The following is a 26811-nucleotide window of genomic DNA, read 5'->3' on the forward strand; positions in this document are numbered from 1 at the left end:
CAGCCTGGGAAAACTGGAAAATTTTGGGAATAAACCCAAGCCACATCAATTTCTGAGCTCAGTCTGGGAAAACTGGAAAACCACGGGAATAACTCCCACAAACACCTGGATTTCAGAGCTCAGACTGGGAAAACTGGAAAACTTAGGGAATAAATTCACCCCACCTCAATTTCTGAGCTCGGTCTGGGAAAACTGGAAAACTTTGGGAATAACCCTCCCCACACCTGGATTTCTGAGCTCAGCTTGGGAAAACTGGAAAACCATGGGAATAACCCCCCCACACACACACCTGGCTTTCTGCTTTGTGCAGCTAATGAGAGGAAATGAATTAATTTAATTTTTAATGGCGAGTTAGAGATCGTCATTATCATAATTGGTGTTAGCAAAGGGCAGGGGAGCAGGGGATCGACCCTCGGAGCTGTTTCCCAAGGTTTTTGTGACTTTTCTAGGGAAAACAACTCTCTGGTGGTGCAAAGTAAACAATGTTCCTCCAAAGGAAGGGAAAAGGTCACTTCCAAGAGGGATCTTCTTGCCCTGCTGGGTTCGTTTTCCCTCCTCAGTATGTAAGATCTTTCCAGGACTTTATGTTTGGGATTAGCAGCTCAGGAGCTTCCCTTGCTGCTAAAACCCCAGGGAGGGTTTGCTCCATGTGAAACAAAATTGGGATCATCCTCGATAGGAAGTTCAAGTGGCTCCTAAATCCATTTTCAAGTGGCTTCAGCTGCTTGGCTTCTAAATCCAATTTTAAATCCGAGGCACCGCGTTGGAATAATTCCCTGCTGGAATCAGCCAGCTGCTGAGCTGGCCTTTGCAAGGTGCTCATTCCACAGCAATTCCACCCTTTTTCAACCCAAATCCACCTCAATCAAAAAATGCAGCAGCATTGGATGGAAATCACAGGGATCCTGGCAAAAAAAATAAAAAAAGAAAAATAAATTAAAAAAGGGATATTTCCTGTTCTGTTGGAGGGAGCCAGCCCCAAATCCTGCCTGGATTCAGCACATCCAAGGACAGGCAAACAACCACCTCCCCCTGAAGGGGTTTGATTCCAGGCCCTCCAAGGAAAATGTGAGGGAACAGATGGATGTTTACACCCAGGAACCTTGGAAATTTCTCTCAGAACTCCCAATTCCACAGGGTTTTTTTTTTTTTCTGGAAAACAAGGAACAAAAGCAGTGAATTGCACAGTGAGGTCCTTAAAAACAAGGCCACAAAAAAGAGAGGCCAAAAGGGGCCTGGAACCCTTTGGAGCTTTGTTTTCCTAACGAGGTTTTGTTGCCAGGGTTTTGGAAAGCACAACACAAAGTTTCCCTCTGGGATTTGGGGTTCCAGAGAATTTTCCCTCTGGGATTTGGGGTTCCAGAGAAGTTTCCCTCTGGAATTTGGGATTCAGGGAAACTTCTCTCTGGGATTTGGGGTTCCAGGGAAGTTTCCCTCTGAGATTTGGGGTTCCAGAGAGATTTCCCTTTGGGATTTGGGGTTCCAGGGAAGTTTCTCTCTGGAATTTGGAGCTCTGGGGATGGGGTGGAGCAGAGGGATCATGGGCTGGGCTCGGAGCCCTCCAGGCTGGGACGAGGATCAGGCTCCCTCTGAACTCCTTCAAATCCACAAAACCCTTCACTATTCCCATGGAACAGTGGGAATCTCAAGCTGGGATCCAGCTGGGCTGAGGGCACAGCCAGGGGAACTGAAGGATTCACACCAAGCTCCAGGGACCCAAACAGCTCCAGCTTTAGGTGGAATTTTGCTCTGAGTCCAGCTTGTGTTTGTCTCCCTGATCCCTGACACCAAACGAGCCTTCCAAGGTTTTTTCACTGCACTTCCCATGGGATTTCCATATTTTTCCAACAGGCAGGTGATAGAAAATATCCCTTTTTTTGTTGTTAATATTCTGTGGGATGAAATCCAGCGGGTTCAATCCATGTTTGGAGTGGAGGTGCCCGAGGAGCAGCTGGGCTGGGCTGGCACCACCAAAGGGGACCTGAGCACCAGGATTGGGATCCCTAGGAATGATTCCCAGAAATATCCCCATTCCTGGAGGGCAGATCATCCAGCCTCCACCTGCCCAACCCCACCCACTCCAGAACATTGAGAATTTTGCTGTTTCAGACCAAAATATTCCAGAACCTGTGGAGAAGGGATGGGAAAATCCCTGGATTTTGGTGGATTTTTGTGGTTACGTTTTCGTCCATGAAAATTCCTTGGAATTCCAGCCCACCCAGCAGCATCCATGACACTCCCAGCTCTGGGACTTGGGAATGGGATTTTCCACCAGATAAAATTTACAGCTGGATCAGAGGAGATGAACCTGGTGCTAAATGCAGGGAAAGAGGCAGAACCAGCCTGGAGATTTATCCCTGGGATTCCTGGGCTCTTCCCTGGGATCCAGCCAGCACCATCAGCTTGTGGCTTCCAGGCACAATAAATTCACCCACGAGATTCTTTCAGCTCAATGCAGTTTGTTAAGAAAAGAAAGAAGAACCCTGGCCAATAAAAACATCATTTCCATTAGAAATGATTCCTTCCAAACCACTGGAAAAATGGAATTTCTGCAATTTATTCACTTGGCAGGGGCTGGAGTCAGGGATGTTTTTTTCAGCAGTGGTCACTAGGTTGGGTTTGGTGTTTTTTTTCAAATCCATTTCACTGCTTTATTTTTATCTTTATTGTTATATTTATTTTTTAGATTTATTATATTTTAATTTCTTTTTCTATATTTATTTTTATATTTATTTTTCTGTTTATTTTTATATTTATTTTTCTATTTATATGTTTATTTTTCTGTTTATTTTTATAAATTTTGGGGGGTTTTATTTTAAATTTTATTTTTGTGTATTTTTAAAATTTATTTTTATTATTCTGCTGGGGGCGTTTAAACCAGGCATACCATGGAATGGGGATGAAAATCCTGCTCCTTGTTTCAGCCCTGGTGATGCTCTTTTCCCATGGCACACTCAGCATTCCAAGGAGAGCCCGGGGTGGCTGGGGAACAGCTGGATCCAATCTCTGGGATGATGCCACCAAACAACCCCAAATACCAAAAGGAGCTGAGCAGGGGAAAAAAAAAATGTCTGGCACAGGGGAGAGAAATTTTACCCATTTTTGGAAAAAAGAGGGAGGATATCAGTGAGAGAGGGGGGAAAATCCCAGCATTGTCGTTCCAGTGGGGATTGAGTGTGTCCTTGCTTTTCCTGAAATGGATTTGCCAGGAAAATGTGGGATTGCTCCCGAGGGGGTGACAGTGCTGGGCAGGGCCAGGAGATGGATTTGAGGAGCCTGGTGTGTCCCTTCCCACTGGGGTATTCTATGATTTTGTGACAGGACACATTGGGAATAACCACCAGGAATTCCAACCCCAGTGTTGGGAAAAACCACCAGGAATTCCAACCCCCCTTTGGGAATAACCACCAGGAATTCCAACACCAATATTGGGAATAACCACCAGGAATTCCAACCCTCCTTTGGAAGAAACCACCAGGAATTCCAACCCCAATGTTGGGAATAACCACCAGGAATTCCAACACCAATGTTGGGAATAACCACCAGGAATTCCAACACCAATATTGGGAATAATCACCAGGAATTCCAACCCTCCTTTGGAAAAAAACACCAGGAATTCCAACCCCTCTTTGGAAATAACTACCAGGAATTCCAACACCAATATTAGGAATAATCACCAGGAATTCCAACCCCAGTGTTGGGAAAAACCACCAAGAATTCCAACCCCGCTTTGGGAATAACCACCAGGAATTCCAACTCCCTTTTGGGAATAATCACCAAGAATTCCAACACCAATATTGGGAAAAACCACCAGGAATTCCAACCCCATTGTCGGAACATTCCAGGTGGAATATTTGGCATGGAAATCAGCATTTCCCTGGCACCAGAGGCTGGAGGAACTCGGGGTTCATGGAGATCCTTGGCAGAGGTGTGGGGTTGGTGGGAAGGTGCCCACAGCCTCTGCACAAGGAGGGAAAGGGAGCAGAGCTTTTCTTGGAGGGAGGAACACCCTTGGGGGAAAAGCATCCTGCTTTCCATCCTCAAAAAAAAAAAAAAAAAAATCCAAATTTCCCCTCCTTTCCAGCAAGGAGAGGAGTTCTCCATGGAACAGGAACTGTCTGTGGTGGAGGCCCGGGCTCCGTGGTTTTTAGGGAAACAATTCCTGTGATCCATGAGGGGAGTTTGCAATATTGCAAATCCATATTTTGACAATTCCCAGGAGCATTTCTCCAGGAAAAAACTGTCTTGCAGTTGAATGAATGAAAACACCTGGAAATCCCATCCTTGCAATCCACCCTCTGGATATTGCTGTTATTCCCATTTCCTGCCAAACCTTTGGCATTTTCACCTCCCTTTTCAGCCTCAGCATTTAGAGGAAAACACCAAATCCTGGTTTTTCTGCCCTGGCTGCACATCCAAGGTGGGAATGGTGATTTGTGCCCATCCTGACGTGGTTTTCCCTCCTCCCCCAGGTATGAGGATCCTGGTCACGCTGCTGCTGGACACTCTGCCTATGTTAGGCAACGTCCTCCTCCTCTGCTTCTTCGTCTTCTTCATCTTTGGCATTGTTGGGGTCCAGCTCTGGGCAGGGCTGCTGAGGAACAGGTGCTTCCTAGACAGGAATTTTGCCATGTGAGTACAAGCAAAAGGAAAAATTTTCCACCTTTTTTCCCCCCTTTTTTTCCTCCACATTTCTCTCCCTTTTTTCTCCACATTTCTCTCCCTTTTATCTCCCTTTTCCAGCAGGGGATTTTTCTGTCCCCTGCTGGAAAAATCCCAGCGCTCAGCAGGGTCCTTTTTGGTCTGGAAAAAATCCCATTTGTCAGCAATTTCCTGAGGGTTTTGTGAATTCCTGCTGCACCTGAAGGACGAGGATGGGAGTGGGCTGGGTCAGCTCTGCCTGAGATCCCTGACTCTGGGAGCTGGGAGGATGTAGAACAAATTCCCAGCTCTCCAAACAGTTCAGGTCACCGAGCACACCCCAACCCCTGGCAGGGGCTGGTGATTTGGAGATGCAGCTGAAACCCAGAGATAAATCCTTGTCAGGGATTTAAGATAAGAAACTGGATGTGAGAAGCATTAAAATCATTTGGACACAGCTCAGAGTGCGGGACAGGCACCAGGGATGGGCAGGGCCCGAATCATTAAGGCTGGAAAACGCCTCCAGGGTCATCAAACCCAACTTGAAAGAGGCAAATTTTCCTTTGGGATTTTCCAGGCTGGGCAGTTGTGTGGAGCAGCCCCTCTGGTAATAAACCTTCATTACCCTGCTGAGCCTCACCTGGGACCCCCCCAGCCCTGCCCAAGGCCCAGCTGATCGATTTAAGCCCAGCCCAGGCTGTTAGTCCTGATTTGGGCTGTGCTGCTGCTGTTTGTCTTTTGCTCCTGAGCTCTCTGCATGGATCCTGGATCTGCCTCATCCTTTGGACCCTGCTGCCAGCCCTGGGCTCCTCCTGCTGGGTTCAGGGTGGGGCTGGGCAGGTGCTGCTGGAGCTGGGGATGGTTCCTGGCTCATCCCAGGCTTTGGAGCATCCCTTGCTGCTCCCTGAGCTGGGGCCATTGTACCCCTGCCCCTTCCCGGGGCGAGGACACACCTGGATGAAAAAACCAAGCACAGCCAGCACAGAAAAGGGGAATTTTCCTGGAAAAAAATCCTTCCAAAGGCTCTGCTGTCAGAGATGTCAGCAGCTCGGAGGTGAGGAAATGCCCCAGCCCAGCTCTTAGGGCAGCTCCAGCTCGGCGAGAGGAGATGGAGCCTGTAATTACATCCCTGGGTAATCATCTGCTGCCTGCGCTCGGATTGCCTGCAAGACAGGCAGGGATCATCCCTCAGGTCCTGCTCCTGCCTCTCACTGCTCGCTCCTGGGGCTCCCTCAGCCTCTGCCTGTCCTCTGGACCAGCTCTGGTGGCTTTTACTCATCCCAGCAGGATGGAGAATCCACGAGCCTGCCATGGGTGCGATTCCACTCCCCATGCCCCCGACCCTCTCCCGCACGCCCAGCATCGATTTCCCGCTCACCCAACCCCTCCGAGCTCGGCTGGACCCCGGAGCTGCCATTCCCAAGCCCAAACTGTGCGGTTCCAGCCCTGCCTGGGTGGCCCCGTTGCTGTAATTAACTGCAGCGAGCCCCCCTCGCTCTCTCCGAGTCAGGTTTCGAGACGCTCGGTGATTTTCTGGTGATTTTCTGCGAAGTGGAGCTTTCAAGATGAACCACAGGGGAAGCGTTCTCTAAGCACAGACATTAAGCAGCAGTTATGTAATGGCCATTAGCAGCATCAAAGGCCTCGCTGGATTTTCTTATCAGGGCTTGCTCCTTGTCTGAGAAGGTTTTGGGATGAGCTGGGGTTTGGCTGGAATCGCCTCCTTCCCCCTGGGATGGGTTCTGCCACCCCTCAGCTGTTGGGAGAGGTGAATTTGGGAGGCTCTGCCCAATTCCTGTGGTTTATTGTGATGGAAGGTGCTGCATTCTAAAGGAATTTGGGGAAATGGGGGTGCCAATGGGGCAGGAAAATTCCAGCTTCCAGCTCAGTGCCGGTGGGAGAAATGTGGGGTTTTCTGGTATTTTTAATTTTCTGGTATTTTTAATTTTCTGGTATTATTAATTTTGCATTAATTTCAAATTGATGCAAAGTGTTCCGGTCCCTGCATTTCCAGCTGTCCCTGTTTCTTGGAACTCGTTGTGGAAGTTTTAGGGTCACAGGATTTTCTCACCAGGGCTTGCTCCCTGCCAGGGAAGGTTTTGGGATGAGCTGTGTTTGAAGGGTTTGGCTGGGATCGCCTCCTTCCCCCTGGGATGGGTTCTGCCACCCCTCAGCTATTGGGCTCTGGTTTATTGTGATGGAAGGTGCTGCATTCTAAAGGAATTTGGGGAAATGGGGGTGCCAATGGGGCAGGAAAATTCCAGCTCAGTGCCAGTGGGAGAAATGTGGGGTTTTCTGGTACCTTCACCCCGAGTGCTGTTGCTGGGTTGGGCTTTTTGCATTATTTTAAATTTAGAGAAACCCAGCAATGTTCCAGTCCCTACATTTCCAGCTGCCCCTATTTCTTGGAGCTCGGTGGGGAAGTTTTAGGGAATCCAGATGGAATTATTCCCGTTTTTTTTAAAATAATTTCTGACTCATTCTCTCAACCCCGGCGTCAGGGCATGGTTCCCCCTTGCAGTGGGCTGTTAACACACCAGCAGCAAATTGTAAAGGAAAAAAAAGGAATGGAATGACCTGGAAAACACTTCAGGGCTCCCATCTTCCTGCTGTTGGGCAGATCATGGAATCCTGGAATGGGCAGGCTTGGAAAGGACCTTGAAGATTCTCATTCCACCCCCCTGCCATGGGCAGGGACACCTTGCCCCATCCCAGGCTGCTCCAGCCCAGCCTCAAACACATCCAGGGGTGGGAAATCCACAATTCCTCAGGGCATACAGGTTTCCCAGCCCTTCAGGAGCCTGGGAGGGGCTGGGGCTGAGATCCTGCCTCTGATTTCCTCTACAGCCCTGGAGACAGGGAAAGCCTGAATTATTGGAGGGTCTCCCCTTGGTGCTGCTGCCAAACCCTCCCAGCTGAAACCAAACCTGCTTTAAACAGAGGATCTGGACCAAATCCAGGGGCCAGCAAGGCAGGGTGCTAACCCCAAATTTTCTGGATGAAAGGAGGTGTAAGTGAGCTCCCAAACAGCTGCTTCAAATCCAGCTTTGCCCTGCTGTGTTCTGCCCTGCAGCTTCCTGAGCCTTCAGCTCTTCCAGAGGCATCAGATGGAAGGACTGACTTTGATTTTTGCCATCATTCTTCTTTCCCCATGGAAACCTTTTCTTTTCAATCCCCCTTGAAAGTTGGCAGCTCCGAGTAAAGCAACTATTTTTGTGTCGAGCGCATTGTGAGAGAAAATTTGGGGATTTTTGGAGGTGCGTTGGGAATTTCTGCTTTTCTCTCTCTGTCGTTCAGAGCTGTGCTGTTACAGGGCTGGAATGAGGTTATTTAAGGATTTTTACTGGGTGTTCTGAAGGAATTTCTGGGCTGTTGCAGGAGTGGGTTGGAACTGGGGCTCTGCTTGCTGGGACATGGGAGAATCTCTCCCTCCGCACCCAAAGTGATCCTACAAAAGCTGGGATTGCATGGACCCAGCAGCTCCAGGGGGGGCTGTGAGCAATGCCAGGAGATGCTGGCACTGGGAGCTGCAGGAGAAATCCCCCAAGAATCCTTTGGTGGGAAGGAGGAGGGTTTGGTGTGCTGGGCGGGAAGAGCAGAGCCAGCAGCTCCTGGCGACATCTCCAGGATGGTTTTTCCCCCCTCGGGCTCCTTCCCACCCTCCTGAGCTGCTCCCAGTGGAAATAAAGGAATTGGGGTCAGGCCCAGCTCCTCTCCTGGGGCTGCTCCTGTGTGCTGGGATGCAGAGCAGCATTTTCCAGGCTGGAGCCTTTCAAGGAACTCAGTGGCTCGGAAGCAGGAGAGGGGAGGGAGCTGGGGAGGGTTTTGTTTCTCTGCTGCCTCGGGACACTTGGGGTGGGAGTTTTCAGTCTCCAGCTCCTGGGAGCAGGCTCAGGAATTTGTCTGGAAGGTGTTTAATTGCTGCTGGTGGCATTGCTCAGCAGGGAGAGCAGGGAATTCACCCTGAGTGCTGAGCAAATGCCACCTTCTCCCTCTGCTCCCCCAGCTGGGGCAGGCTGTGCCCTGCTGTGTTCCAGTGGCTGGGATGGATGGGCTGGGAAAACTTCCCCTGGGGGAGGCTGGAGCTGAGGATAATCCAGGAGGAGTGGGAGGAAAATGGATTTTCCTGCCCCTCTGCTGTCCTTCCTGCACGTGGACATGCCGAGGGACAGAGAAAGGGAAATCCAGATGTGCAGGGAGCAGGGTTGGGAAAAGCTGGGAAATCCTCTCTGGTGGGATAACAGATCCATCCTGAGGCTTGGCTTCCCCTGTCTTTCCCCCAGAGCTCTCCTGATTAGTGGGTTCATTAGCATTAATGAGTGATTTGTCTCTACCTGTTGGCAAGGAGCAGGGAAGGCAGGAAGAAGTGGAAGGTCCTGGCAGAACTCATCCATTTATTTGGGGGATATTGGGGATTCCCTCATTCTGCAGCATTTTTGCTTCTCATTCTTGCTCTCCTTCGTTCTTTCCCCTTTTGGGTTTTGCCAGGAAATAAAAAAAGGGGGAAAAGGCTTTAAGAAAGGTCTGAAATTTGCTGCCAGTTTGGGTCCCTTCCCCCCTCACTGGTGGTGTTGGAGCTTCCCACAGGAGTGGCTCCTTCCCAGCTGGAAGGACAGGGAAATGCTGGGCAGAAAGTGTCCCCCAGGTGACTGATTTTGTCATGGGGACAACTTTTAATTCGGAAATTATTTTGGGGACAGCCGCAAAAGCGAGGAGAGCAAAGGAAAGGGAGGATAAAATCCTTCAGAACCGAGCCAGGCTTCACCCAGCCCTCCCAGCAGAGCTGGGCTTTGTTCTCCCGCTCTGATTTTCCTCCCCCAGCCACCAAACTGCTCCAGATCCGTGCCCAGATCTTCTCTGTGCAGCTCCTGAGGCCCCAGCCCGGGGCTCTGTGTCCTCACTTCATTCTTCATCCCAAAACTGCCCAAGTGGAGACTCCTGGGATGCACGGAGCCTCTCCAGCTGTGGGTGCCTCACTCCAGTGCCAGATCCTGAACATTTGGGATTTGAAGTCACTTCTCAGGTGTCTCCTCTCTGCTTCTTCTCCCAAATTCTCCAGCTCTTCCCAATTTTCCTGCATCTTGGTGCGTTTTAATCCTCCGTTTCATCCTCCCTGTGTGCGGCACTGCTGGGTGGTGTCTGATGTTCTCCCAAACGCGGCTGCTGCAGCTCCTGGCCCGTTCTCCAGCCTGTTTCATATGGAAATTTCCTCCCGGGGAAGCAGCTGGTGGGAGGGCAAGGAAAAGGCTTGGGGAGGAAAAACATCTTCCAGGTTTTTGTTGGATCCCAAGCCCAGAAACAGCGCAGGTGATGTCACAGTTTAGTCTGGAGCTGCGGGGTGTGCGAGGAGGGGCTGCTGAGCACAAAGAATTCCCAATTCCCAGGACGTGCTCCTCTTCCCTCTCCCGTTCCTGAAGCTGCTGAACCCTCCACACCCACCTCGGGTAATTGGATCATGGAACAGAACCAAATTCCCCAGGGAAGTGGCTGAGGGCTGATTTCCCTCAGCTGAGCCCTGCAGCAATTGTTCTCTCCTTAAAGTGCAGCCGCAGAGCAATTCCTGCTTGGCTCCAGGGTTTTGGGAGAGCAATTCCAAGCAATTGTCTGGAATAACACTTGTTAAAGCCAAATCTCTTCACCAGATAGGGACGTTCAGAGAGAGATAAAAATAGAGCTGTCCTGGCTGGGAGAATTACCTGGTTATCTTCTGCCCACATCTTTTACAATGTGTGTGCTGCCTCTCCCTTATCTCGGGGTGATTATGGAGCAGCTGAGATCCCTGGAGCTGGGAAAACACGGGGTAAAGTTGGCTCTGGAGCGATGCAGCCCCGAGTGCTGCAGGCTCTCACCAACACTGAGCACACTCCTGGCACACAAAGCACCAGGTCTGGGACACAGCTCGGGGAAAAGCAGCTCCTGCCCTGCTGCAGCTCCAGGCTGGGACAGAGCCATCGGCTTTGTCCAAGCCAGTTCCATCAGAAATGCAGCAAGCACGCGGTTTTCCCATTAATTTGGGCTCTTCCTTTCTTTATGGAGGTACAGAGGGAGTGGGAGATGGCCCCTGGCTGGGTCCCTCCTTGTGGGACCTCAGCCCCTCATCAGATTCCTCCTGAGGGATGCATTTGTTGGGAAGCTGCTCTGCCACCCAAATAAGCATCTTCAAATCCTTCCAGGGAGCCCAAAAGCTCCCTGGATTTTGGGGGAGAGCCTGATCTGCTGGGATTTTCTCTCCATCCCCTCTCATTTCATGCTTTTTCCTGCTTTGGTTGCTTGGGGAAACTCAGACTGGTCTTTGCTGGGAGACCAGCGGGGTCTGATCAAATCAAAGGGGTTTGGTTTTAGGGGCTGGAATTCTGACAGGGATTTCTGAAAGGTGAAGGGACAGCAACCAGCACCTTTTCCTGCTGCTAAAATCAGGGATGAACTGTTGGCAGTGGAGAGAGATGGGGAGATTGACTTGGTGATCAGAATCCCATTTTATTGTGGGACACAGAGCTTATATTCTATTTCAGGGAGACTAGTAATGTGTACTACAATGATTAGGTTAAAATCACATCCACAACTTATGCATATAACAACATTTCTTGCTTGCAGAGTTTAATGGGATTTTCTTTTTCCTGTAAAACCATTTGATTGTGAGAGGAACAGTGGATTTGTCTTCACAAACAAGCTGTGGGTCTGCTGGTAGATAAAACCAGCACTGGGAGATAAAAGAAACAATGGGAAGGATTCCACTGACTGATGAATGGAAAAAGATATTTTCTTTTACAAATAAACTTTAGTTTTGCTGATAAACAAAATTAGACATTGAAGGATGAAAGAAATAATGGAGAAGAAAAACCCCTAAATTCCATAAGAATTGAAAATTAAAAGGGAGGGTTGTACATTAGGGGGAAATATTCGGGAAATCTTTGGTGTCAGGCATATTGGGGAGTCTGAACCTCTCAAGTACCTCAGAAATGGGGAAAGGGAGAAGGGAAATGTGGCTGGGAAATTGGGATAAAAAGGAGGCTGAGTCCTCAAAAAATTTGAGAGATCCCAGGGGAATGTCCCATGGCCTCTCCCTTTCCTCAAATACAGTAAAAGGACTCCTCTCTCTCCTTTTTTGGACATAAACCTCTGGTGTTTGTGGGTTAATTTTCCTAACAATAGAATCTTCTTGCAGCCCAGGTCTAATTTTCAACGCTCCCTTTGCTCTTGCCAAGGCATGCTGTTATCAAATCCCTGATGTCAACCAAGTCCAAAATCCATCCTCTGTTCTTGTGTCCCCCAACATCTCCCCCTTTCCTTTTGACCAAAACCACTTTTAATGGCCTTAATAATTACTCATGAACCATTTTTTTCCCCCCTCATCCTTTTCCTTCTTCCCTGCCCTCCTCCAGGACATACAACCTGACCTTCCTCCACCCCTACTACCGGCCGGACGAGGCGGAGGAGAACCCCTTCATCTGCTCCTCTCACCGGGAGAACGGCATGCAGAGGTGCTCCAACATCCCCAGCAGGAAGGAGGCCAAGGTGGAGTGCACCCTGAGCATGGAGTCCTACAGCCCCAGCCTGGCCGGCCCCGAGCCCAGCAGGAACTCCTGCATCAACTGGAACCAGTACTACAACATCTGCATGGCCGGGGACGTCAACCCCCACAACGGGGCCATCAATTTTGATAATATTGGATATGCCTGGATTGCTATTTTTCAGGTAGGATTCTCCCAAAATTGGGATTTTTTTTCTGTTGATTTCCTTGGTTTTCCTGGTTTGGGGTTTGTCGGGTTTTTTTGCTCTCGGGGAGGTTTTGGTGAATGCAGCAAAGCTGGAAGGAATTTGCTCAGCCCCGAGTGAAACTGCAAATAAAGAAATAGGGAATGAATGAATCGGGCAATAAATGGTGCAAGAGAGCATTTGGGGAGAAGAAGCCTTTATTTTGAAATTATTTGAAAAGAGGGAAAATAACTTCTTCAGGCAGAAAAACTCGTGGCAAGTTCCTCCTCTGCAGATCAGATAAATCCCAGGGATTTTTGGGAGCAGGGGCTTTATTGTTGGAGCATCAGGAAACTAAAAGTGCTGTTGAGGTTTTTGAGCAAGATTTAATTTCATGCTGACATGAAGGAAGCTGGCATGGCTTAGGCTTGGTTTGAAATCACAGGATGGTGAGCCTGGTGAGCATGGAATGCTGGAAAGGGGAACAATCAGTCCTGGCCAAAATTCCCGAGAGGAAATTCTGCCCCCAGGGAATTTCAGTCTCTTTTGAGGCACTTGAGAAAATATGAAAGTGCTTCTCACTGGGACTGGGGGAGATTTTACAGGTGATAAAACTCTTCATAAGGGAAGGATTTTCTACGGATTTTCATGTCCAGAGGCTGTGATTTCCCAGGCCTGCCCCAGCTGGGCCCCTGTGTTCTCTCCCATTTTTAATGGGCACTTCCTGGTGTTAGAGCATTTCTTTGGCTCTGGCTGGGTGCCTTGGTTGATTCAGTCCCCCTGAAGTGGGGGTGACATCTGTTCCTAGAGCAGAATTCTCCTTTCAGCTTCGTTAATGAGGAATAATTACTCATCCAGAGCTCTGTGTTTCATTTATGGATTTCCTCCTCCCAGTTCCATGTTATCCATGAAGTTCATAACTTCCAGCTTTCACCTGGGGGTTGCAAAGTGGGGAATGTTTGCTCTGAGCACCTTCCCTGCTCCTCAGGAGCTGCCCTTGGGTCACGGTGCTGGTACCAGAGGCTCAGAACCAAATCCAGAGGGGTTCAGGCAGATCTGAATCCCAATTTTCCCACTGGGAAAATGCTTTGGAATTAGCGAGGAAGGGAGGAGCTGCTGGCTGCTAGTGAGTGCTGGGTAAAGGGCAGAGGGAATTCTCCTTTTCCTGCTCTTTGATGGATCTGAGGGATCTTCCCAGGAGATCCCACCTGGTTCCTTTTCTCAGGGAAAGGACACAGGGGAGGAGCAGGAGCTTCCTCAGAGGGGTCCTGCTGCCTTTTCCCTTCCCAAGCTCTTTTCCAGGCTGCAAATCTTCATTCCATTTCATTTCCTCATCCCTAAAAGGCCCAGTTGAATTTCAGGAAGGACCCCCAGCCCCAGGAGAGGTTCCAGCTGGTTCCTTTGGGCAGCACAATGTCTGGCAGAGTGAGATCTCCTGTCCTGGGATGGTTTTGGCAGCTGCAGGGAGGTCGATGATTTGTTTTATCTCTGCTCAGGCCATCCAAAGGCCCCAGAGGATTTCCAGCCAAAAACTCTGCTCATGTGCTTATTCCTGCTGGAAGTCAGGGCTCATTTTTAGGAGCTGGGGATGATTTAATTCCAGGTAAAGAGGCAGCAAGGTGCTGGCTCAACCTGGATGTGGGAAATCATCAGTGCAGGAGGTGAGGTGCTAAATCCAAACAATTGCTGGAAGCAGGGAAGGTTCAGCACATAAATCCATGGAACTGTGCTGGATAGCAGAATTAACAGCTGGAGCTGGACAGCACCAGGCCAGCAGTGGGATGAGGGCTCTGAGGAAGTAGTGCAGAAAGCCCAGCTGATGGATTTAGGAACTCTGAGCTTCCCTGGGGATCAGGGTTGAGTTACTGGGGTGAGACAGGGCTGGTTGTGCTGAGCCATTATTCTGAAGGATAATGAACCTAGCCCCTGGCACTGTGCAGGAATTGTGAGATGGGGAGGGAGCCCTGAGGGCTGGCAGATCTCCAGTGGGAATTGTGGCCAGCTCAGGTGGCTGCTGGACAGAGATCCCTCAGGATTTACCCCAAACGAGCCAGGAACCTTGGGTTGTTCAGCCTGGGGAAGAGGGGCCCTGGGGGGACCTTCCAGGAGCTGACAGGAGAAGGGTCTGGAGTGCCAGGACAAGGGGGAACAGCTTCCCCCTGGCAGAGGGCAGGCATGGGTGGGATCAGGGCAAGGAAAGGGAGGGTGGCGAGGCCCTGGCAGAGGTGGTCTCACCCCTGGGGGTGTCCAGGGCCAGGTTGGGATGGTGGGAGGGGTCCCTGCCCGCAGCACGGGTGGGACTGGATGGGCTTTAAGGTCCCTGCCAACCCAACCCATTCCAGGATTCCATGGCCTGGTGTGGTTTAGGAGCTGTCAGAAGGGAGGAGGTGAAATGGAGGAACTTTCCAAGTGCAGGAAGTGCCCAGGAGTTTCCCAGGGCAGTTTGATACCATTCAGACCACGAATAAACCAAACCAAGAGCAGAAAAAAAGCAGAGTTTGCAGAAAAGTCTCAAGATTTCCACTCTAGAACATCCAGCAAAGCTGTCCCAAGGATGGCTGAGCACTTCCAGCTGCTAGAACTGAGATTTTAAAAGATGTTTCTTTCAGTGGGAGTGACCCTGAACTTCCCAGAGCTGGGACAGGTGACGGCAGGAAAACGGGGAAATGTCTCGTCCTCCTCCCAAGGAGGAGTCAGACACGGGAGAACCTGGTGCAAATAGAAAAATTAAAAATAATCAAGGGAATGGCTGCATCCCTGAGTGCTGTAAAGGACGATAATTCCTTATGTAATCCTGAAAGTGATTCATGTTTTGCTTCCCCTCATTTGTTGTGCAAGAGGCTAATTCGTGTCTGTATTTGTTACAAAGGCACGTTCTGTGGCAAATTAGGTGAACTAATTAGCTTATTACAGACTAAATGAAAGGAGATGGAACCTAAATTAACTGTGAGGTTTGGCATGATATGAAGATCCCTTTATTGCACATGAATTCCAGCCCCAACAATCCGAGCAGTAATTACAGGTATTGTTGTCACACGGCAGATGATGAATTACCCACCTCAACCAAGTCCAATTTAATTGGAATTACTGACAGTCCCAGTGGAGCAACCAAAACCTTCCCACCTCCCTGACCTGCAGCCTCAGGGTGGCCAGGCCTGAGTGCAGAAATCCCTGATAAATAAAAAGGGATTGGGAAGCTGAAAGTTTGGCAAGAAGAGATGTTTCGGCTGCTTTGCAAAGCAGAGAAACTTTGAGTGGGTAATTTCACTTAGGATTTGTAGGAAAGCAAGGCCTCTACTCACACTCTACTCCAGGGGTGATGCTTCTGGCACAAGTTGAAGGAAAAAGCAATCCCAGGCAGATAGATGCAAGAGGAATGGTTTTCCCATTGGCTGCAGCACTGTCCAACGGTGCTGCTAATGCCTTGCTCTGCCCCCTCTGCTCCCCCACTCCCAGCAGGTTTTGGGAAAGAATCAAAAAGCTTCAATGGGAGGGAAAGGCCTGAGGTTTCCAGCTGTGCCCAAAGTCATTTTGGGGCTGTGGTTTTGGGAGCTGTCACACTGGGTGCCTGTGTTTTCAGTGTTCATTGAGCAGAGGAATTTGGGATTCAGGACCAGAAGGAATTTTTTTTCCTCCAATGGCTCAGCCTTTAAATTGGAGAGTGTGTCAGCAACGCTTCTCTGTGCTGAATTTGGCAAGAAAGAGTTTGGAGCTTTTCATTCCCACTGCTTGGAGATGATGCTTTGTCACTCAACTCGAATCTGTTTTGGATCACCGAAAATATTTCCCTGGAAATGACGGGGTTTGAGCTCTGTTGCTGTTGCTTTTTTTAATTTGGTCAGCCAAATAAACAGCACTTGCTGCATTTGAAGAGCTCTCAGGCTGAATACCCCAGCTAAAAATATCCAGCCCTTTTCAAGCAGCTCGGAGCGTGCTTCCAAGAGGGATTTGTTGCCTTTGGAAAATCTTTGTTTTGAAGGTTGGGAGGAGTTGTCTCGTGTAGGGCAGGGCAGAGAGGCCACCCTGATGCCAGGAGTGGTCCCATGACCCATGGGGGTGCTGGATGGAATTAAAACCTCCTGTAGATGGAGTTTGGGCTTCCAAACCTCTGGAGTTTTGGGAGAGTTTCATCCAACCTCAGTCATGGATTCTTGTGTTTGGAGTAGGAAGAGGGGTCCTGCAGCAGAACCTGGAACCAGAGTCCAGTCAGGAGAGCAGAAAGCTGCTGGTTGTGAGGAACATCAACAATTGACCCAAGGGAATGGCTGGAGCTGAGCCAGGGAGGGTTAGGTTGGATTTTAGGGCAAGGTTCTTCCCCCAGAGGGTTCTGGGGCACTGGAACAACTCTTCAGGGAATGGTCATGGCCCTGAGGCTGCCAGAGCTCCAGGAGGGTTTGGACACCACTCCCAGGGAGGCCCAGGGTGGGGTTGTTGGGGTGTCAGGGTTGAACTCTGCTCCTTCCAGCTCAGGATATTCCATAGGTCCATAATTCTCACAGGGAAATCTCACTTTGCTTTGGTTGCCCCAAATCTGCTCTGTGACCTTTCCCATGAGGCAAAGGTGCAGCTCCTTCACCCTCATTTCCTGGCCTGATCCTCCCAGGTGTGCTTTGGAATCAGTTGTAAAATCCCCTCAGCTGGGAGCACAGATCTCGGCCTGCTTTTCCTTCCCTTTCCCTCGTGGCAAACCCTTCCTGTCCCAGCTGGGCTCTGACAGAAATCTGGGCTTTGTGGGGCTCCCAAGGTGAGCAGTTAAACCCTTCCCTTTGCCAAGGGTCCTTTCACAATCCATGGGGACAGGGATCATCATCAAACTCGGGAATATGGGCAGGGTGGGATTTGTTGGAGCAGCAGCTGAGGGGAATCAGGGAGGGTTTTGCTGTCAGATGAGGGCTTTGCATTGTTTAGTGTGAAACAACAATTCACCTTCCTTTGGAGCCAAACTGGGATCTGGGCTGGTTTTGATCCCAGAGCTACCATTCCATGAGGGTTTGGGTGACAAACAGCAGCATCAGTGATGTGTCTGACTTCACCCCACACCTCAATTCCCACTTTGCTTCTCAAAATCCACCAGGAGCTGCCAGCACTGCCCTGGCATCGCATTTATGGGACCAGATTTGGCAGGTCAGGAGCCCAAGACAGGGAAAGAAGCACAATTTCCTTTTTCCCCATCGTTTAGGGCCACTTTTCAGAGCAGATTCCTGCTCTGCAAGGCTCAATTTATAAAGAAATGACAAGGCCTCGAAGTGAAAGGAAAAGCATCTGTTCAAAGGATGTTTCTCAATGTAATAAACCTGTTTTTCTGGCCACAGAGGTTCCTTAACGAGATGTTTCGGGAGGAAATAATTAAAATTGTGACGTTGGCTTCAAAAATAGGGATTTGATTATCTGCCAAGCTCGCTCTGCCTGTGCAATATTCCCTGGAATATTCACTGGGCAGTGCTTGGGAGCCAAATCCATGTTGCCCAAGAGGGTGAAATTCAGATAAGAGGCTTTCAGAAATAGAAGCTAAAGGCCTTATAAAACTTCCTGAAGCCATCAGGGTAATTAATAACTCTCACAATTTATAGCACTGGATCCCATCTTGATAAGTTTGATGAAAATAAAATATCAAAAAGCCTCGTAACAGAGCCAGGGGAATGAGGAGATAAAAACTAAATGACCCCAAACACTCATGGCCATTCTCAGAGTTGCTGTTGGGTTCAGGATAATTGATTTGGATGCAGATAATTCCCATTTTTTTCCCCCCAAAGGACTCAATTTAGGCCGAAGAAAAAGCGGCTGAGTGCAAATTAGAGGTGTCAGTCAAGATGAAGTCTTCAAATGTGGCTTTCTCTGGGTTTCCAGAGCATCTCCTGCCTCAGCCAGGCACTGAGCTCAGCCAGCAGCTGCAATCCTGGAATCAGAAGGAATTTCTGGTTGCCAGAGCTGCATTTTATCAGGATTTTAATAAGGGAGAGATGCTGATTGTGGGTGCCTGCTCAGGGAGGCTGACACTCCAAATGAAGTTTGTTCAAGTAATCAGAGCAGGGAAATCTTGCCACGAGACAGCTCCAGGCTGGAGTTTTGTGTGCCCTGTGCTGGGTTCTGATCTTCCCAGGCTCGCTCCGCACGGCGCCTTTCCAACCTTCCCTCGACTGATCCATGGAGCTGGAGGTGGGTTTGGAGCTGCAGCTCTGGCACCAGCCCCTGGTGCTTTCTAGCAGCCAGGAATTCAGCCCTTGACTCGTGGAAGTTGGAGTTTGAACGAGGCTTTTCTCCCCCCGGATGATTCTTTTTGCTCTTTGTTATCTGACACTGGAGCAAAAAAAAAAAAAAATATAAAAAACCCGTCCTGCTCTCTTGGAGTTGGCTGCAGCCAAGAACTTGCAAAGATTTTGGCAGAGCTCAAAGGAAAGAGGGTTTATGATGAAAACTTCTCGACACAATAAAAGAAATCGTTCTGTGCAAGCTCTGAAGTGACCCCAGGAAAAGCAGTGTAAACCTGCTGCCTCCCTGGGAGCACTGAGGAGGTCTGAGTTAATTGCCAGCATCTTTAATCTCCATTTCCCTCGTGATTTTCACTCTGGAGTTTTAGATTGACTCTGATTAGCTTGCCTAGAAGATCTGATTCTGTCCCCAATTACTCTCCTATAAATCAGACGAGCATCTTTATTACAGCTGATGAAATTACTGTGGCATGAGCAGAGCAGGGGGATCAGAATCAGCAAAGACCTAAAAAAATTAAATCTGATTGGGTTTTGTCCACACTCATCCTGCTCCTGTGAGTCAGGTGCTCAGGGAGTGTTCAAGCCAAGCATCAGTGAAATCAAAACCTTTCTCTGTGTTCCCCTGAGGGAGTTTTCTGTTGAATTCTTGCACTGAGGGTAGAGAGAATTGGGCAAAACTGAGAGATTTACTGGCGTTAATGGGAGATAAATTATTTAACCCAACCGTGGGGAAAGGGGTAAAGAACTGGAGGAGCAGGGAAGGACCCGAGCATCACCCTGGAGCTGAGTGGGGTGAGAGGACAGCCCTGTTCTCCTGGCAAGGCAGAAATCTTTTCCCAGGTACCTCCTGTGCCCCAGGTGAGGAGCAGGAGCAGCACCTCCAGCACCACCCTGCCAATCATCTTAATTGAATCTCCCAGCCCTGGCCCTGCAGCTGCTGATTTTCCTGTGCCTTGCACATCTTTCCCATCAAAGCAGAATTGGGAGCGAGTTCTCACCCTCTTATCTGGCTGACAAATAATTGTGGGTTGTGTTGGTGGGAGCCTTTGAACTGGAGCCTTTGGAGAGGCTCCTTAACGGGGCCCCGTGTGAACAAGCAGGGCTTGAGCAGCCTTTAATTACCGAGCAGGGATTGCCCAGATTGGGAAGCACCGGGAAAGGTGCTCCAGGGCTTTGGGAGACGTCCCTGGAGGGCTTGGAAGGGCAGTGGAGTGGATTAATCAGAGTGGGCATGAAGAGAGGAGAAAGTCCTTTCTCCTCGGTGGAACGAGCAAAGCAGTGCTGGGAAAACCTCCCCGAGCTGCTGGTTCTGAGTCCATGGAATCCCACAGGGCTTTGGGCTGGGGAAAAAACCCCCTCCAGTTTGGACAGGGACCCCTTCCACCCTCCCAGGCTGCTCCAAGCCCATCCAAGCTGGCCTGGAACACTTCCAGGGATGGGAGCTCAGCTGCTCTGAGGGTGGGATCAGAGCAGCAAACCCTGCAGGTGCCCCAGTTTGGCTTCCAAAACCAGTTAAAGGCTTTAGCTGGGGGTTCATAGAGCAGCTGTTGGCAGGTCCTGGTGCTCTGGCTCCCGTTTCACCAGGGCCTTGCTGGGGATGTGCATTTTTCCTTGGATCAGGGAAAGATGACCTCGGGGAGTCCTTGAAATCCAGCAGGAATGAGGCTGGAAGGAGCCCAGCCCTTGCAGGTGCCTGTGCACGAGTTGTCCTGCATTTCCCCAGAGCTTTGGGATTAAAAACCCTGCTGGATGTCTGGGAGCCTCCTCTTTTCCAGGGGAGCTGCTGCTGTTCCTGGATCCTGGCAGCCCAGGAATGAATCCCCCCACGTGCCAAACACCAGGACAGGCCCCAGAGGTCCCCTTGTCCCTCCTGCATCCCCCTGCTTTACAAATGAGCAGTAAATAACACAAATTCTGATTACACCTGGAATATTCAGAGAGCTTGGTGAGCATTTTTCACCCTCCAGAGGAGGAGCAGGGGGTGTTGATTGATTCTCGTGGGAAATGCTGCCTCTCATGCAACAAAAATATCCCTGCAAGGGTTGGTGGGCCCTCAGTGCTGGCTCAGAAGCCCTCAGGTGACTCCTTTTTCTTTCTCTGTATTTAATGGGTTTAATCCATTGGATTTGAGGATTTCCAGCTAAATCCAAATCCAGTGTAGAGGTGCATCCCATATTTTTGGGGTCCCCGGGTTGGTTTTTCGTCCCTCAGTGGGAATGGCTGGAGAACCTTCTGAGCATCCAGAGGGAAGGGAGGGAGGGAACCTGGGCAGCACAGAGGGAATAATTCCTGGGAAAGGGGCAGAGGTTTGGTGTCACCTCCTGACGTGATCCCTCTGTTCTCTGTGACCCTACAAGGACTGTGGGAGGCTCAGCTGTGCACAGAGCCCTTACAGACACAGGACCTGCCCCAAAAGGACTTTGTTCTCTGTAAATGTGCTCAGGGAGAGGCAGGAAAGGGCAGGAGGAGTTTGATTGCTGTGCTGTTCCTCATGGATGAACACCCAGGCAGTTTAACCCCTTCCCACCCATGGGAATAACAGCACCAAGGGGAAAATGGGGACAAAAAGCTGCCCTGGATTGATCCTGGGGTAAATGATGGGTAAAGAATCCTCTGGGGTTTTGTTAAAGCTGTTTGTGGCAGGGCAAGGGGCAGTGGTTTTAAACCGGCAGAGGGCAGGGTTAGATGGGATTTTGGGGGAGAAATTCTTCCTTGTGAGGCTGGGGAGAGGCTGGAATGAAATTCCCAGAGAAGCTGTGGCTGCTCCAGCCCTGGGAATGTCCCAGGCCAGGCTGGATGGGTTTGGAGCAGCCTGGGACAGTGGGAGGTGTCCCTGCCATGGCAGGGATGGGATGGGATGGGATGGGATGGATGGATGGATGGATGGATGGATGGATGGATGGATGGATGGATGGATGGATGGATAAGCTCTGAGGTCCTTTCCAACCTGAAGCATTCTGGGAAGCCAAGCTTTGCTGAGTGCTGTAATTCTCACAGCATTCTCATTCTCATAGCAGCAGTGCACCCCTCTGAGCTCTCACATTCCTAAAAACAAAATATCACCCACTGGAGGTGCTGGGGCTTGTCTCCAGGAGCTGCCAGTCCGTCTCCACAAGGTTCTGGTTTTCCAAAGGGCACAACCTCCTCCAGGAAGTGGAAAATTGAAATATTTAAGGCAGGAGGGGCAGGTACTACAAATATTTCAGGCAGGACATGGGATGGAGGTGTTTAAAAGTGATTTTGTGACTGGCCAGTTCCTCCTGCTGCTCTGAGTGCTGGCTGATCACGAGGGTGGGGTGTGGAAGAGCAGCTGATGGATGTGAGGAGGAGCAGCAGAGGTGGGAGCAGTTTGTGGAAGCAGCCAAGGTGTCAGACCTGATCCCCTGAGCCTTTAACAGCCCTGACACAGGAAACAGCTGCAGGGACAAATTTCACAAACGATCTCCTCCTTGGCAGATGAGCTGGGTTGGTTTTAGCTGTGCTGCCTCCTCACTCAGTGGGGTGAACCTCCACGGGAGGAAGGTCAGAAGAATGCTGGGAAAACATCAGCATTTTGAATTGAGGGTGAGAAATCCCAAAGAGGCAGCAGCCCCGAGCTGCTCTCTGGGTTCTGATGGTTGTGTGAATGTGTGCTCGGGTCCTGAAGATCCTTATGCAGGAGTTTCCTTCTGTTCCTCGAGTCAAAAAAAAAAAAAAAAATCCGGGGAATTCATGGATTTGTGCCTCAGTTCCCTGCAAGGTTTTATTCACTGCTCCAGGGTTTATGGATCAGCTTTTGGGGACACGCCAGGCAGAAAATCCCCTACACCCCTTCTCTTCCCACAGCAATTCCTTCCCTGCAAACGTGGTTTAAATCAGGGATGATGCCCCTGAAATTGTGGGGTTTCCCAAGGCCCCCCAGGCTCAGGTGGGGTGGTGATGGGGGATGTCCCTGGGAGTGGGTTCTGCCAGGAGCTCGGATTCTGATGGAAATTGCAGTTCCAGGGTGGAATTTCAGCTCTAGTAGCAAGCCAGCACTGGAAGTTTGGGGTATTTAATCTAAATAAAAAGTGTAAATTACGTGGCAGAGCTCGCTTTGCTGTGCACACAGCCTGGGTGGTGTTAATTAAACCCTCAGCTGCTTTTTTTAGTGGAAGGAAGGCTGAGAAAACGAGCCTTAAATCAAGTCTACATTTAATTAAAGCCTCTCTTCCATTCAGATGCTCTCCCACTATGATAGTGGTGGTGCAGTTGGAATGCTGAGCCAGGAGGAATCAACAAGGAAATTGGGTTTGCAGAAACAAAATCAAGTTAAAATTGTGGGAATTTTCTGGGTTTCATTACAAGAACAGCAGCTTGAGGTAAAACTCCAGATCTCTGCAGGGAAAGGAGTTGGGTTTTTTTGGGATTTTGATCCCTCCTTGGAATTTCTTTGCCTCAGAACCAGTGTTTCAGGTGGTTTATGTGAATGTTTCATGGTTTTAATTGTACCAGATTCCTGCAGGAACCTCAGGCCAGCCCTTTGGCCCCATTCCTTCTCTCTCAAACAAACTTGGGATGGATCCCAAGAGCCTCTGTGGAGGGATGGGTACCTGGCCCTATGGGAAAATGGATATTTAACAACTTTTGGGGTGACTTTTGTCCTCACACTCTTTTTCTCTGTCTCCCTGTAGGTGATAACCCTGGAAGGATGGGTGGACATCATGTATTACGTGATGGATGCACACTCTTTTTACAATTTTATATATTTTATATTGCTTATCATAGTAAGTATGACTTGGCAGATTCTCCTATTCCTTGTCCTTGGGGGGGTGAAGTTGTTCCCCGTTTTTTTCCACAGGGAAGAGCCAGGCAGGATTCAGGATTTTCCCTCCCTCTTGCCTTCCCACTCTTGGTCTTCTCATCTGGATGTATCTGTGCCCAAAAATCCAGATTTTTTTCCTCCTTTACACTCCTCAATTTGCCAGAGGGAGCCTCATTTCTTTGGAGACCCCTCAAACTTTTCAATTTCACCTGGAACCCTTTAAATAATAATAATTCTCATAGCAGCACTGCACCTCTCTGAGCTATCACATTCCTAAAATCAAAATATCACCCACTGGAGGTGCTGGGGGTTGTCTCCAGGAGCTGCCAGTCCATCTCCACAAGGTTCTGGTTTCCAAAGCTGCCAGTCCATCTCCACAAGGTTCTGGTTTCCAAAGCTGTCAGTCCCTCTCCACAAGGTTCTGGTTTCCAAAGCTGCCAGTCCATCTTCACAAGGTTCTGGTTTCCAAAGCTGTCAGTCCATCTTCACAAGGTTCTGGTTTTCAAAGGGCACAACCTCCTCCAGGAAGTGGAAAAGTGAAATATTTAAGGCAGATGGGGAAGGTACCATGAAGATTTCAGGCAGGACATGGGAAGGAGGTGTTTAAAAGTGATTTTGTGACTGGCCAGTCCTTCCAGGTAACCCTGTCCTTGTCAGGGTGGGTTTGGAGGCCTTGGGAAGCCCAGCCAGATCCCAGCAGGAGTGGGAAAACCTGGATCAGAGCAGGGTGAGAGTGCCCTGGAGCAGTCAGGGACTCCTGAGCTGGAGCAATGGGCCATGAGCAGAGATTCACACTCCACTCCACTGAGCTGTTCTCTCCAAGTGGATCCATGTGGAAAAGGCAGAAGGTGACTCCTGCCCAAGTCACCTGGAGCTGGGAAAGGCACCTCTGCTGCTCCTCTGGCAGCATCCAGGCTGATATTGCACTCTGGAGAGCAGCACCACAAAGCATCTCCACACAGCTTCCCTGAGCATTCACCAGAAAATCCCAGGTTCAATCCATCCATGCCCAGGGCTGGCCCTGCCCTGAGGTCACTCCCTTTTCACCCCTCAGGGCACCAATTCCCTGCTGGGAACATTGGACATTTCCCTTCTGAGTGGTGAAAAATCACTTTGTGGGCTCCACAGCTGAGGGGAGGATGCAGCTTCAGGTCACATCACAGTCTTGTCCTTGGGACTCGATTTTGAGAACTTGGTGTCCCCCAAGAGCACATCAGCTCATCCAGAGACTGAATCAGCCCCTCAGGAGCACTGAGTGTCCTGGAGATGCTTTTCTGTGTCAGGGAGCCACAGGAGCACAAGGTCACAGATCCAGGGCCCTGACTGTACCCCCAAAATGATTTCACACTCTTTTGGGGTGTGAAATGATTGAAAAAGAGAAGAGGATGTTTCAAACCAGCACCAATTGGACTTGACATTGTCTTTCCCTGCAGGCTGGCCAAATTTCAGGAAAAAATTCTTCACTGTAAGAGTGATTGGGCCCTGGAATGGTCTGCCCAGGGAGGGGCTGGAGTCACCATCCCTGGATGTGATTAACAACAAGACCAAGAGGGGAAAATGTGGCACTCAGGGCCATGGTTTGGTTGATGAGGAGGTGTTGGGTCATAGGCTGGTCTTGATGATCCCAGAGGTCATTTCCAAGACCTTGGTGAATTCCAAGACCTTTGTGAATGTCCAAAGCAACGTTGTGCTGGGCACTGTGTGTGTTTCCTACACCTGTGTTAGCAAATGTCGCTGCTTGGAGGAGAGGAGAGTGGAGAAGGCTGTTGCTAAAATCATTGACCGTGCTTCAGAGCAGATTTAGCAGCTCAGGCACACGTTGGCAGCACATTTGGCCAGCAGCCCCTGGGATTTGGCACCTTTGGAAATGCCAGGATTGCCAAGAGCTGCGTGTGGCAGTGAGGAGCTTCCCTCGCTCCATGCCACCCCTGCTTCTCAGGGCTTCTGCTGGTCACAGTGACCCCAAGATACCTTAGAAGGTCTCTGTTCCCAGCCCAGTGGTCAAAGAAGGAGTCAGAACTTTTCAGTTCTTGGTCTCAAGGTTGTTTATTGTTTCTTATCTATAAAATTCTTTCTCTGGCCTGCTGAGGCCCATTCAGCAGGACAGACAGAGGCACACTGCCTGTCTCTGGGGAGGTGTTATCTTTTTATACTAAAAAAAGTTTTATCTTTTTATACTAAAAACTAAGTGTACAATATTTACCATAACTTCCCAATACCTATCACCTCTGTTAGACAGTGAGCTTCTACTCTAAACCAATCTAAAAGTGCCAACATCACGGCAGAAGATGGAGGCCAAGAAGAGGAAGGAGAAAGGCTGGACACGCCAAGATTCCTCCATCTTGCCCCCTGAACCCCCATTCTAAAAACGCCAAAAATCGATTTTTCCACCTTGTGACAAACTATTTATTATTGTACTTACACTTTCATACCTTGCAGATCCTCATATAAGGTTGGTAACTTTTTCCATGGGTCATAATCGAAGTCCCAGGTGTCTTGGGCTCTGTGCCAGGGTCTCTGAGCCCCCTGGCAGGGTCCTGGCAATCCAGGACAGCCTGAATTCCGACACCTGCTGACTCCCTCCCCTGCTCTCCCCACAGGTTGGCTCCTTCTTCATGATCAACCTGTGCCTGGTGGTGATTGCCACCCAATTTTCAGAGACCAAGCAGCGGGAGAACCAGCTGATGCAGGAGCAGCGGGCGCGCTACCTGTCCAACGACAGCACCATCGCCAGCTTCTCAGAGCCGGGCAGCTGCTACGAGGAGCTGCTCAAGTACATCTGCCACATCTTCAGGAAGGTGAAGAGAAGGACCATCCGCCTCTACAACAACTGGCAGAGCAAACGCCGGAAAAAAGTCAACCCCAACAGCAGCGGCGGCGGGCAGAGCCAGCGGAGCAGGAGGAGAATCACCTCCATCCACCACCTGATCCACCACCACCACCACCACCACCACCACCACTACCACATCAGCAACGGGAGCCCACGGGGGCCTCGTGCCAACCCCGAGCTCTGCGAGCTGGAGCTGCAGGTGATGAAGCCGGGCCGGCAGCTGATGCTGCCGCCGCCCAGCTCGCCCAGGCCGCAGGGCCCCGCCGGGGCCGTGCACAGCATCTACCACGCCGACTGCCACGTGGAGGGGCCTCCCGGGGGCTGCAGGGCCGCCAGCAGCCCCGTGGGCAGCAAACTGGGCAGCCAGGGCAGCATGAACTACCCCACCATCCTGCCCTCGCCCGGCGGCAGGTCCGGCTCTGCGGCCCTGCCCAAAGGGAAGAAGAACGGGAATTCTCCGGCGGCCGTGGGGAACAGCCCTGGGAGTTTGGGCCTGGACTCGTACGGGAAGCTGCAGCAGCTGGTGGGAGAGCATGGTAAGGGCAACAGAGCTGGGGTTTATTTGGGAGAAGGGCAAATGGCTCCAGAGTTGAGGTTTTAATGTGCGGTGCTGAGGGCTGGGATGGCTGGCAGTGTGCTGTGGGACTGGTAAA

At 50.2% G+C, this 26811-nt stretch overlaps 1 protein-coding gene across 2 annotated transcripts in view; it reads left to right on the plus strand.

Annotated features, from left to right (window-relative positions):
* Positions 1-26811, plus strand: part of CACNA1H (calcium voltage-gated channel subunit alpha1 H) — a 153552-nt gene that overhangs the window by 47258 nt on the left and 79483 nt on the right. For both annotated transcript variants that reach the window (XM_077186794.1, XM_077186795.1), the window contains exons 6-9: positions 4473-4632; positions 12024-12336; positions 23198-23290; positions 25929-26694. In XM_077186794.1, coding sequence (XP_077042909.1) covers positions 4473-4632; positions 12024-12336; positions 23198-23290; positions 25929-26694 — 1332 coding nt within the window. The remainder of the gene's footprint in view (positions 1-4472; positions 4633-12023; positions 12337-23197; positions 23291-25928; positions 26695-26811) is intronic.

The sequence above is a fragment of the Agelaius phoeniceus genome, chromosome 16 (assembly GCF_051311805.1).
Source record: "Agelaius phoeniceus isolate bAgePho1 chromosome 16, bAgePho1.hap1, whole genome shotgun sequence".
NCBI classification, from domain to species: Eukaryota; Metazoa; Chordata; class Aves; order Passeriformes; family Icteridae; genus Agelaius; species Agelaius phoeniceus.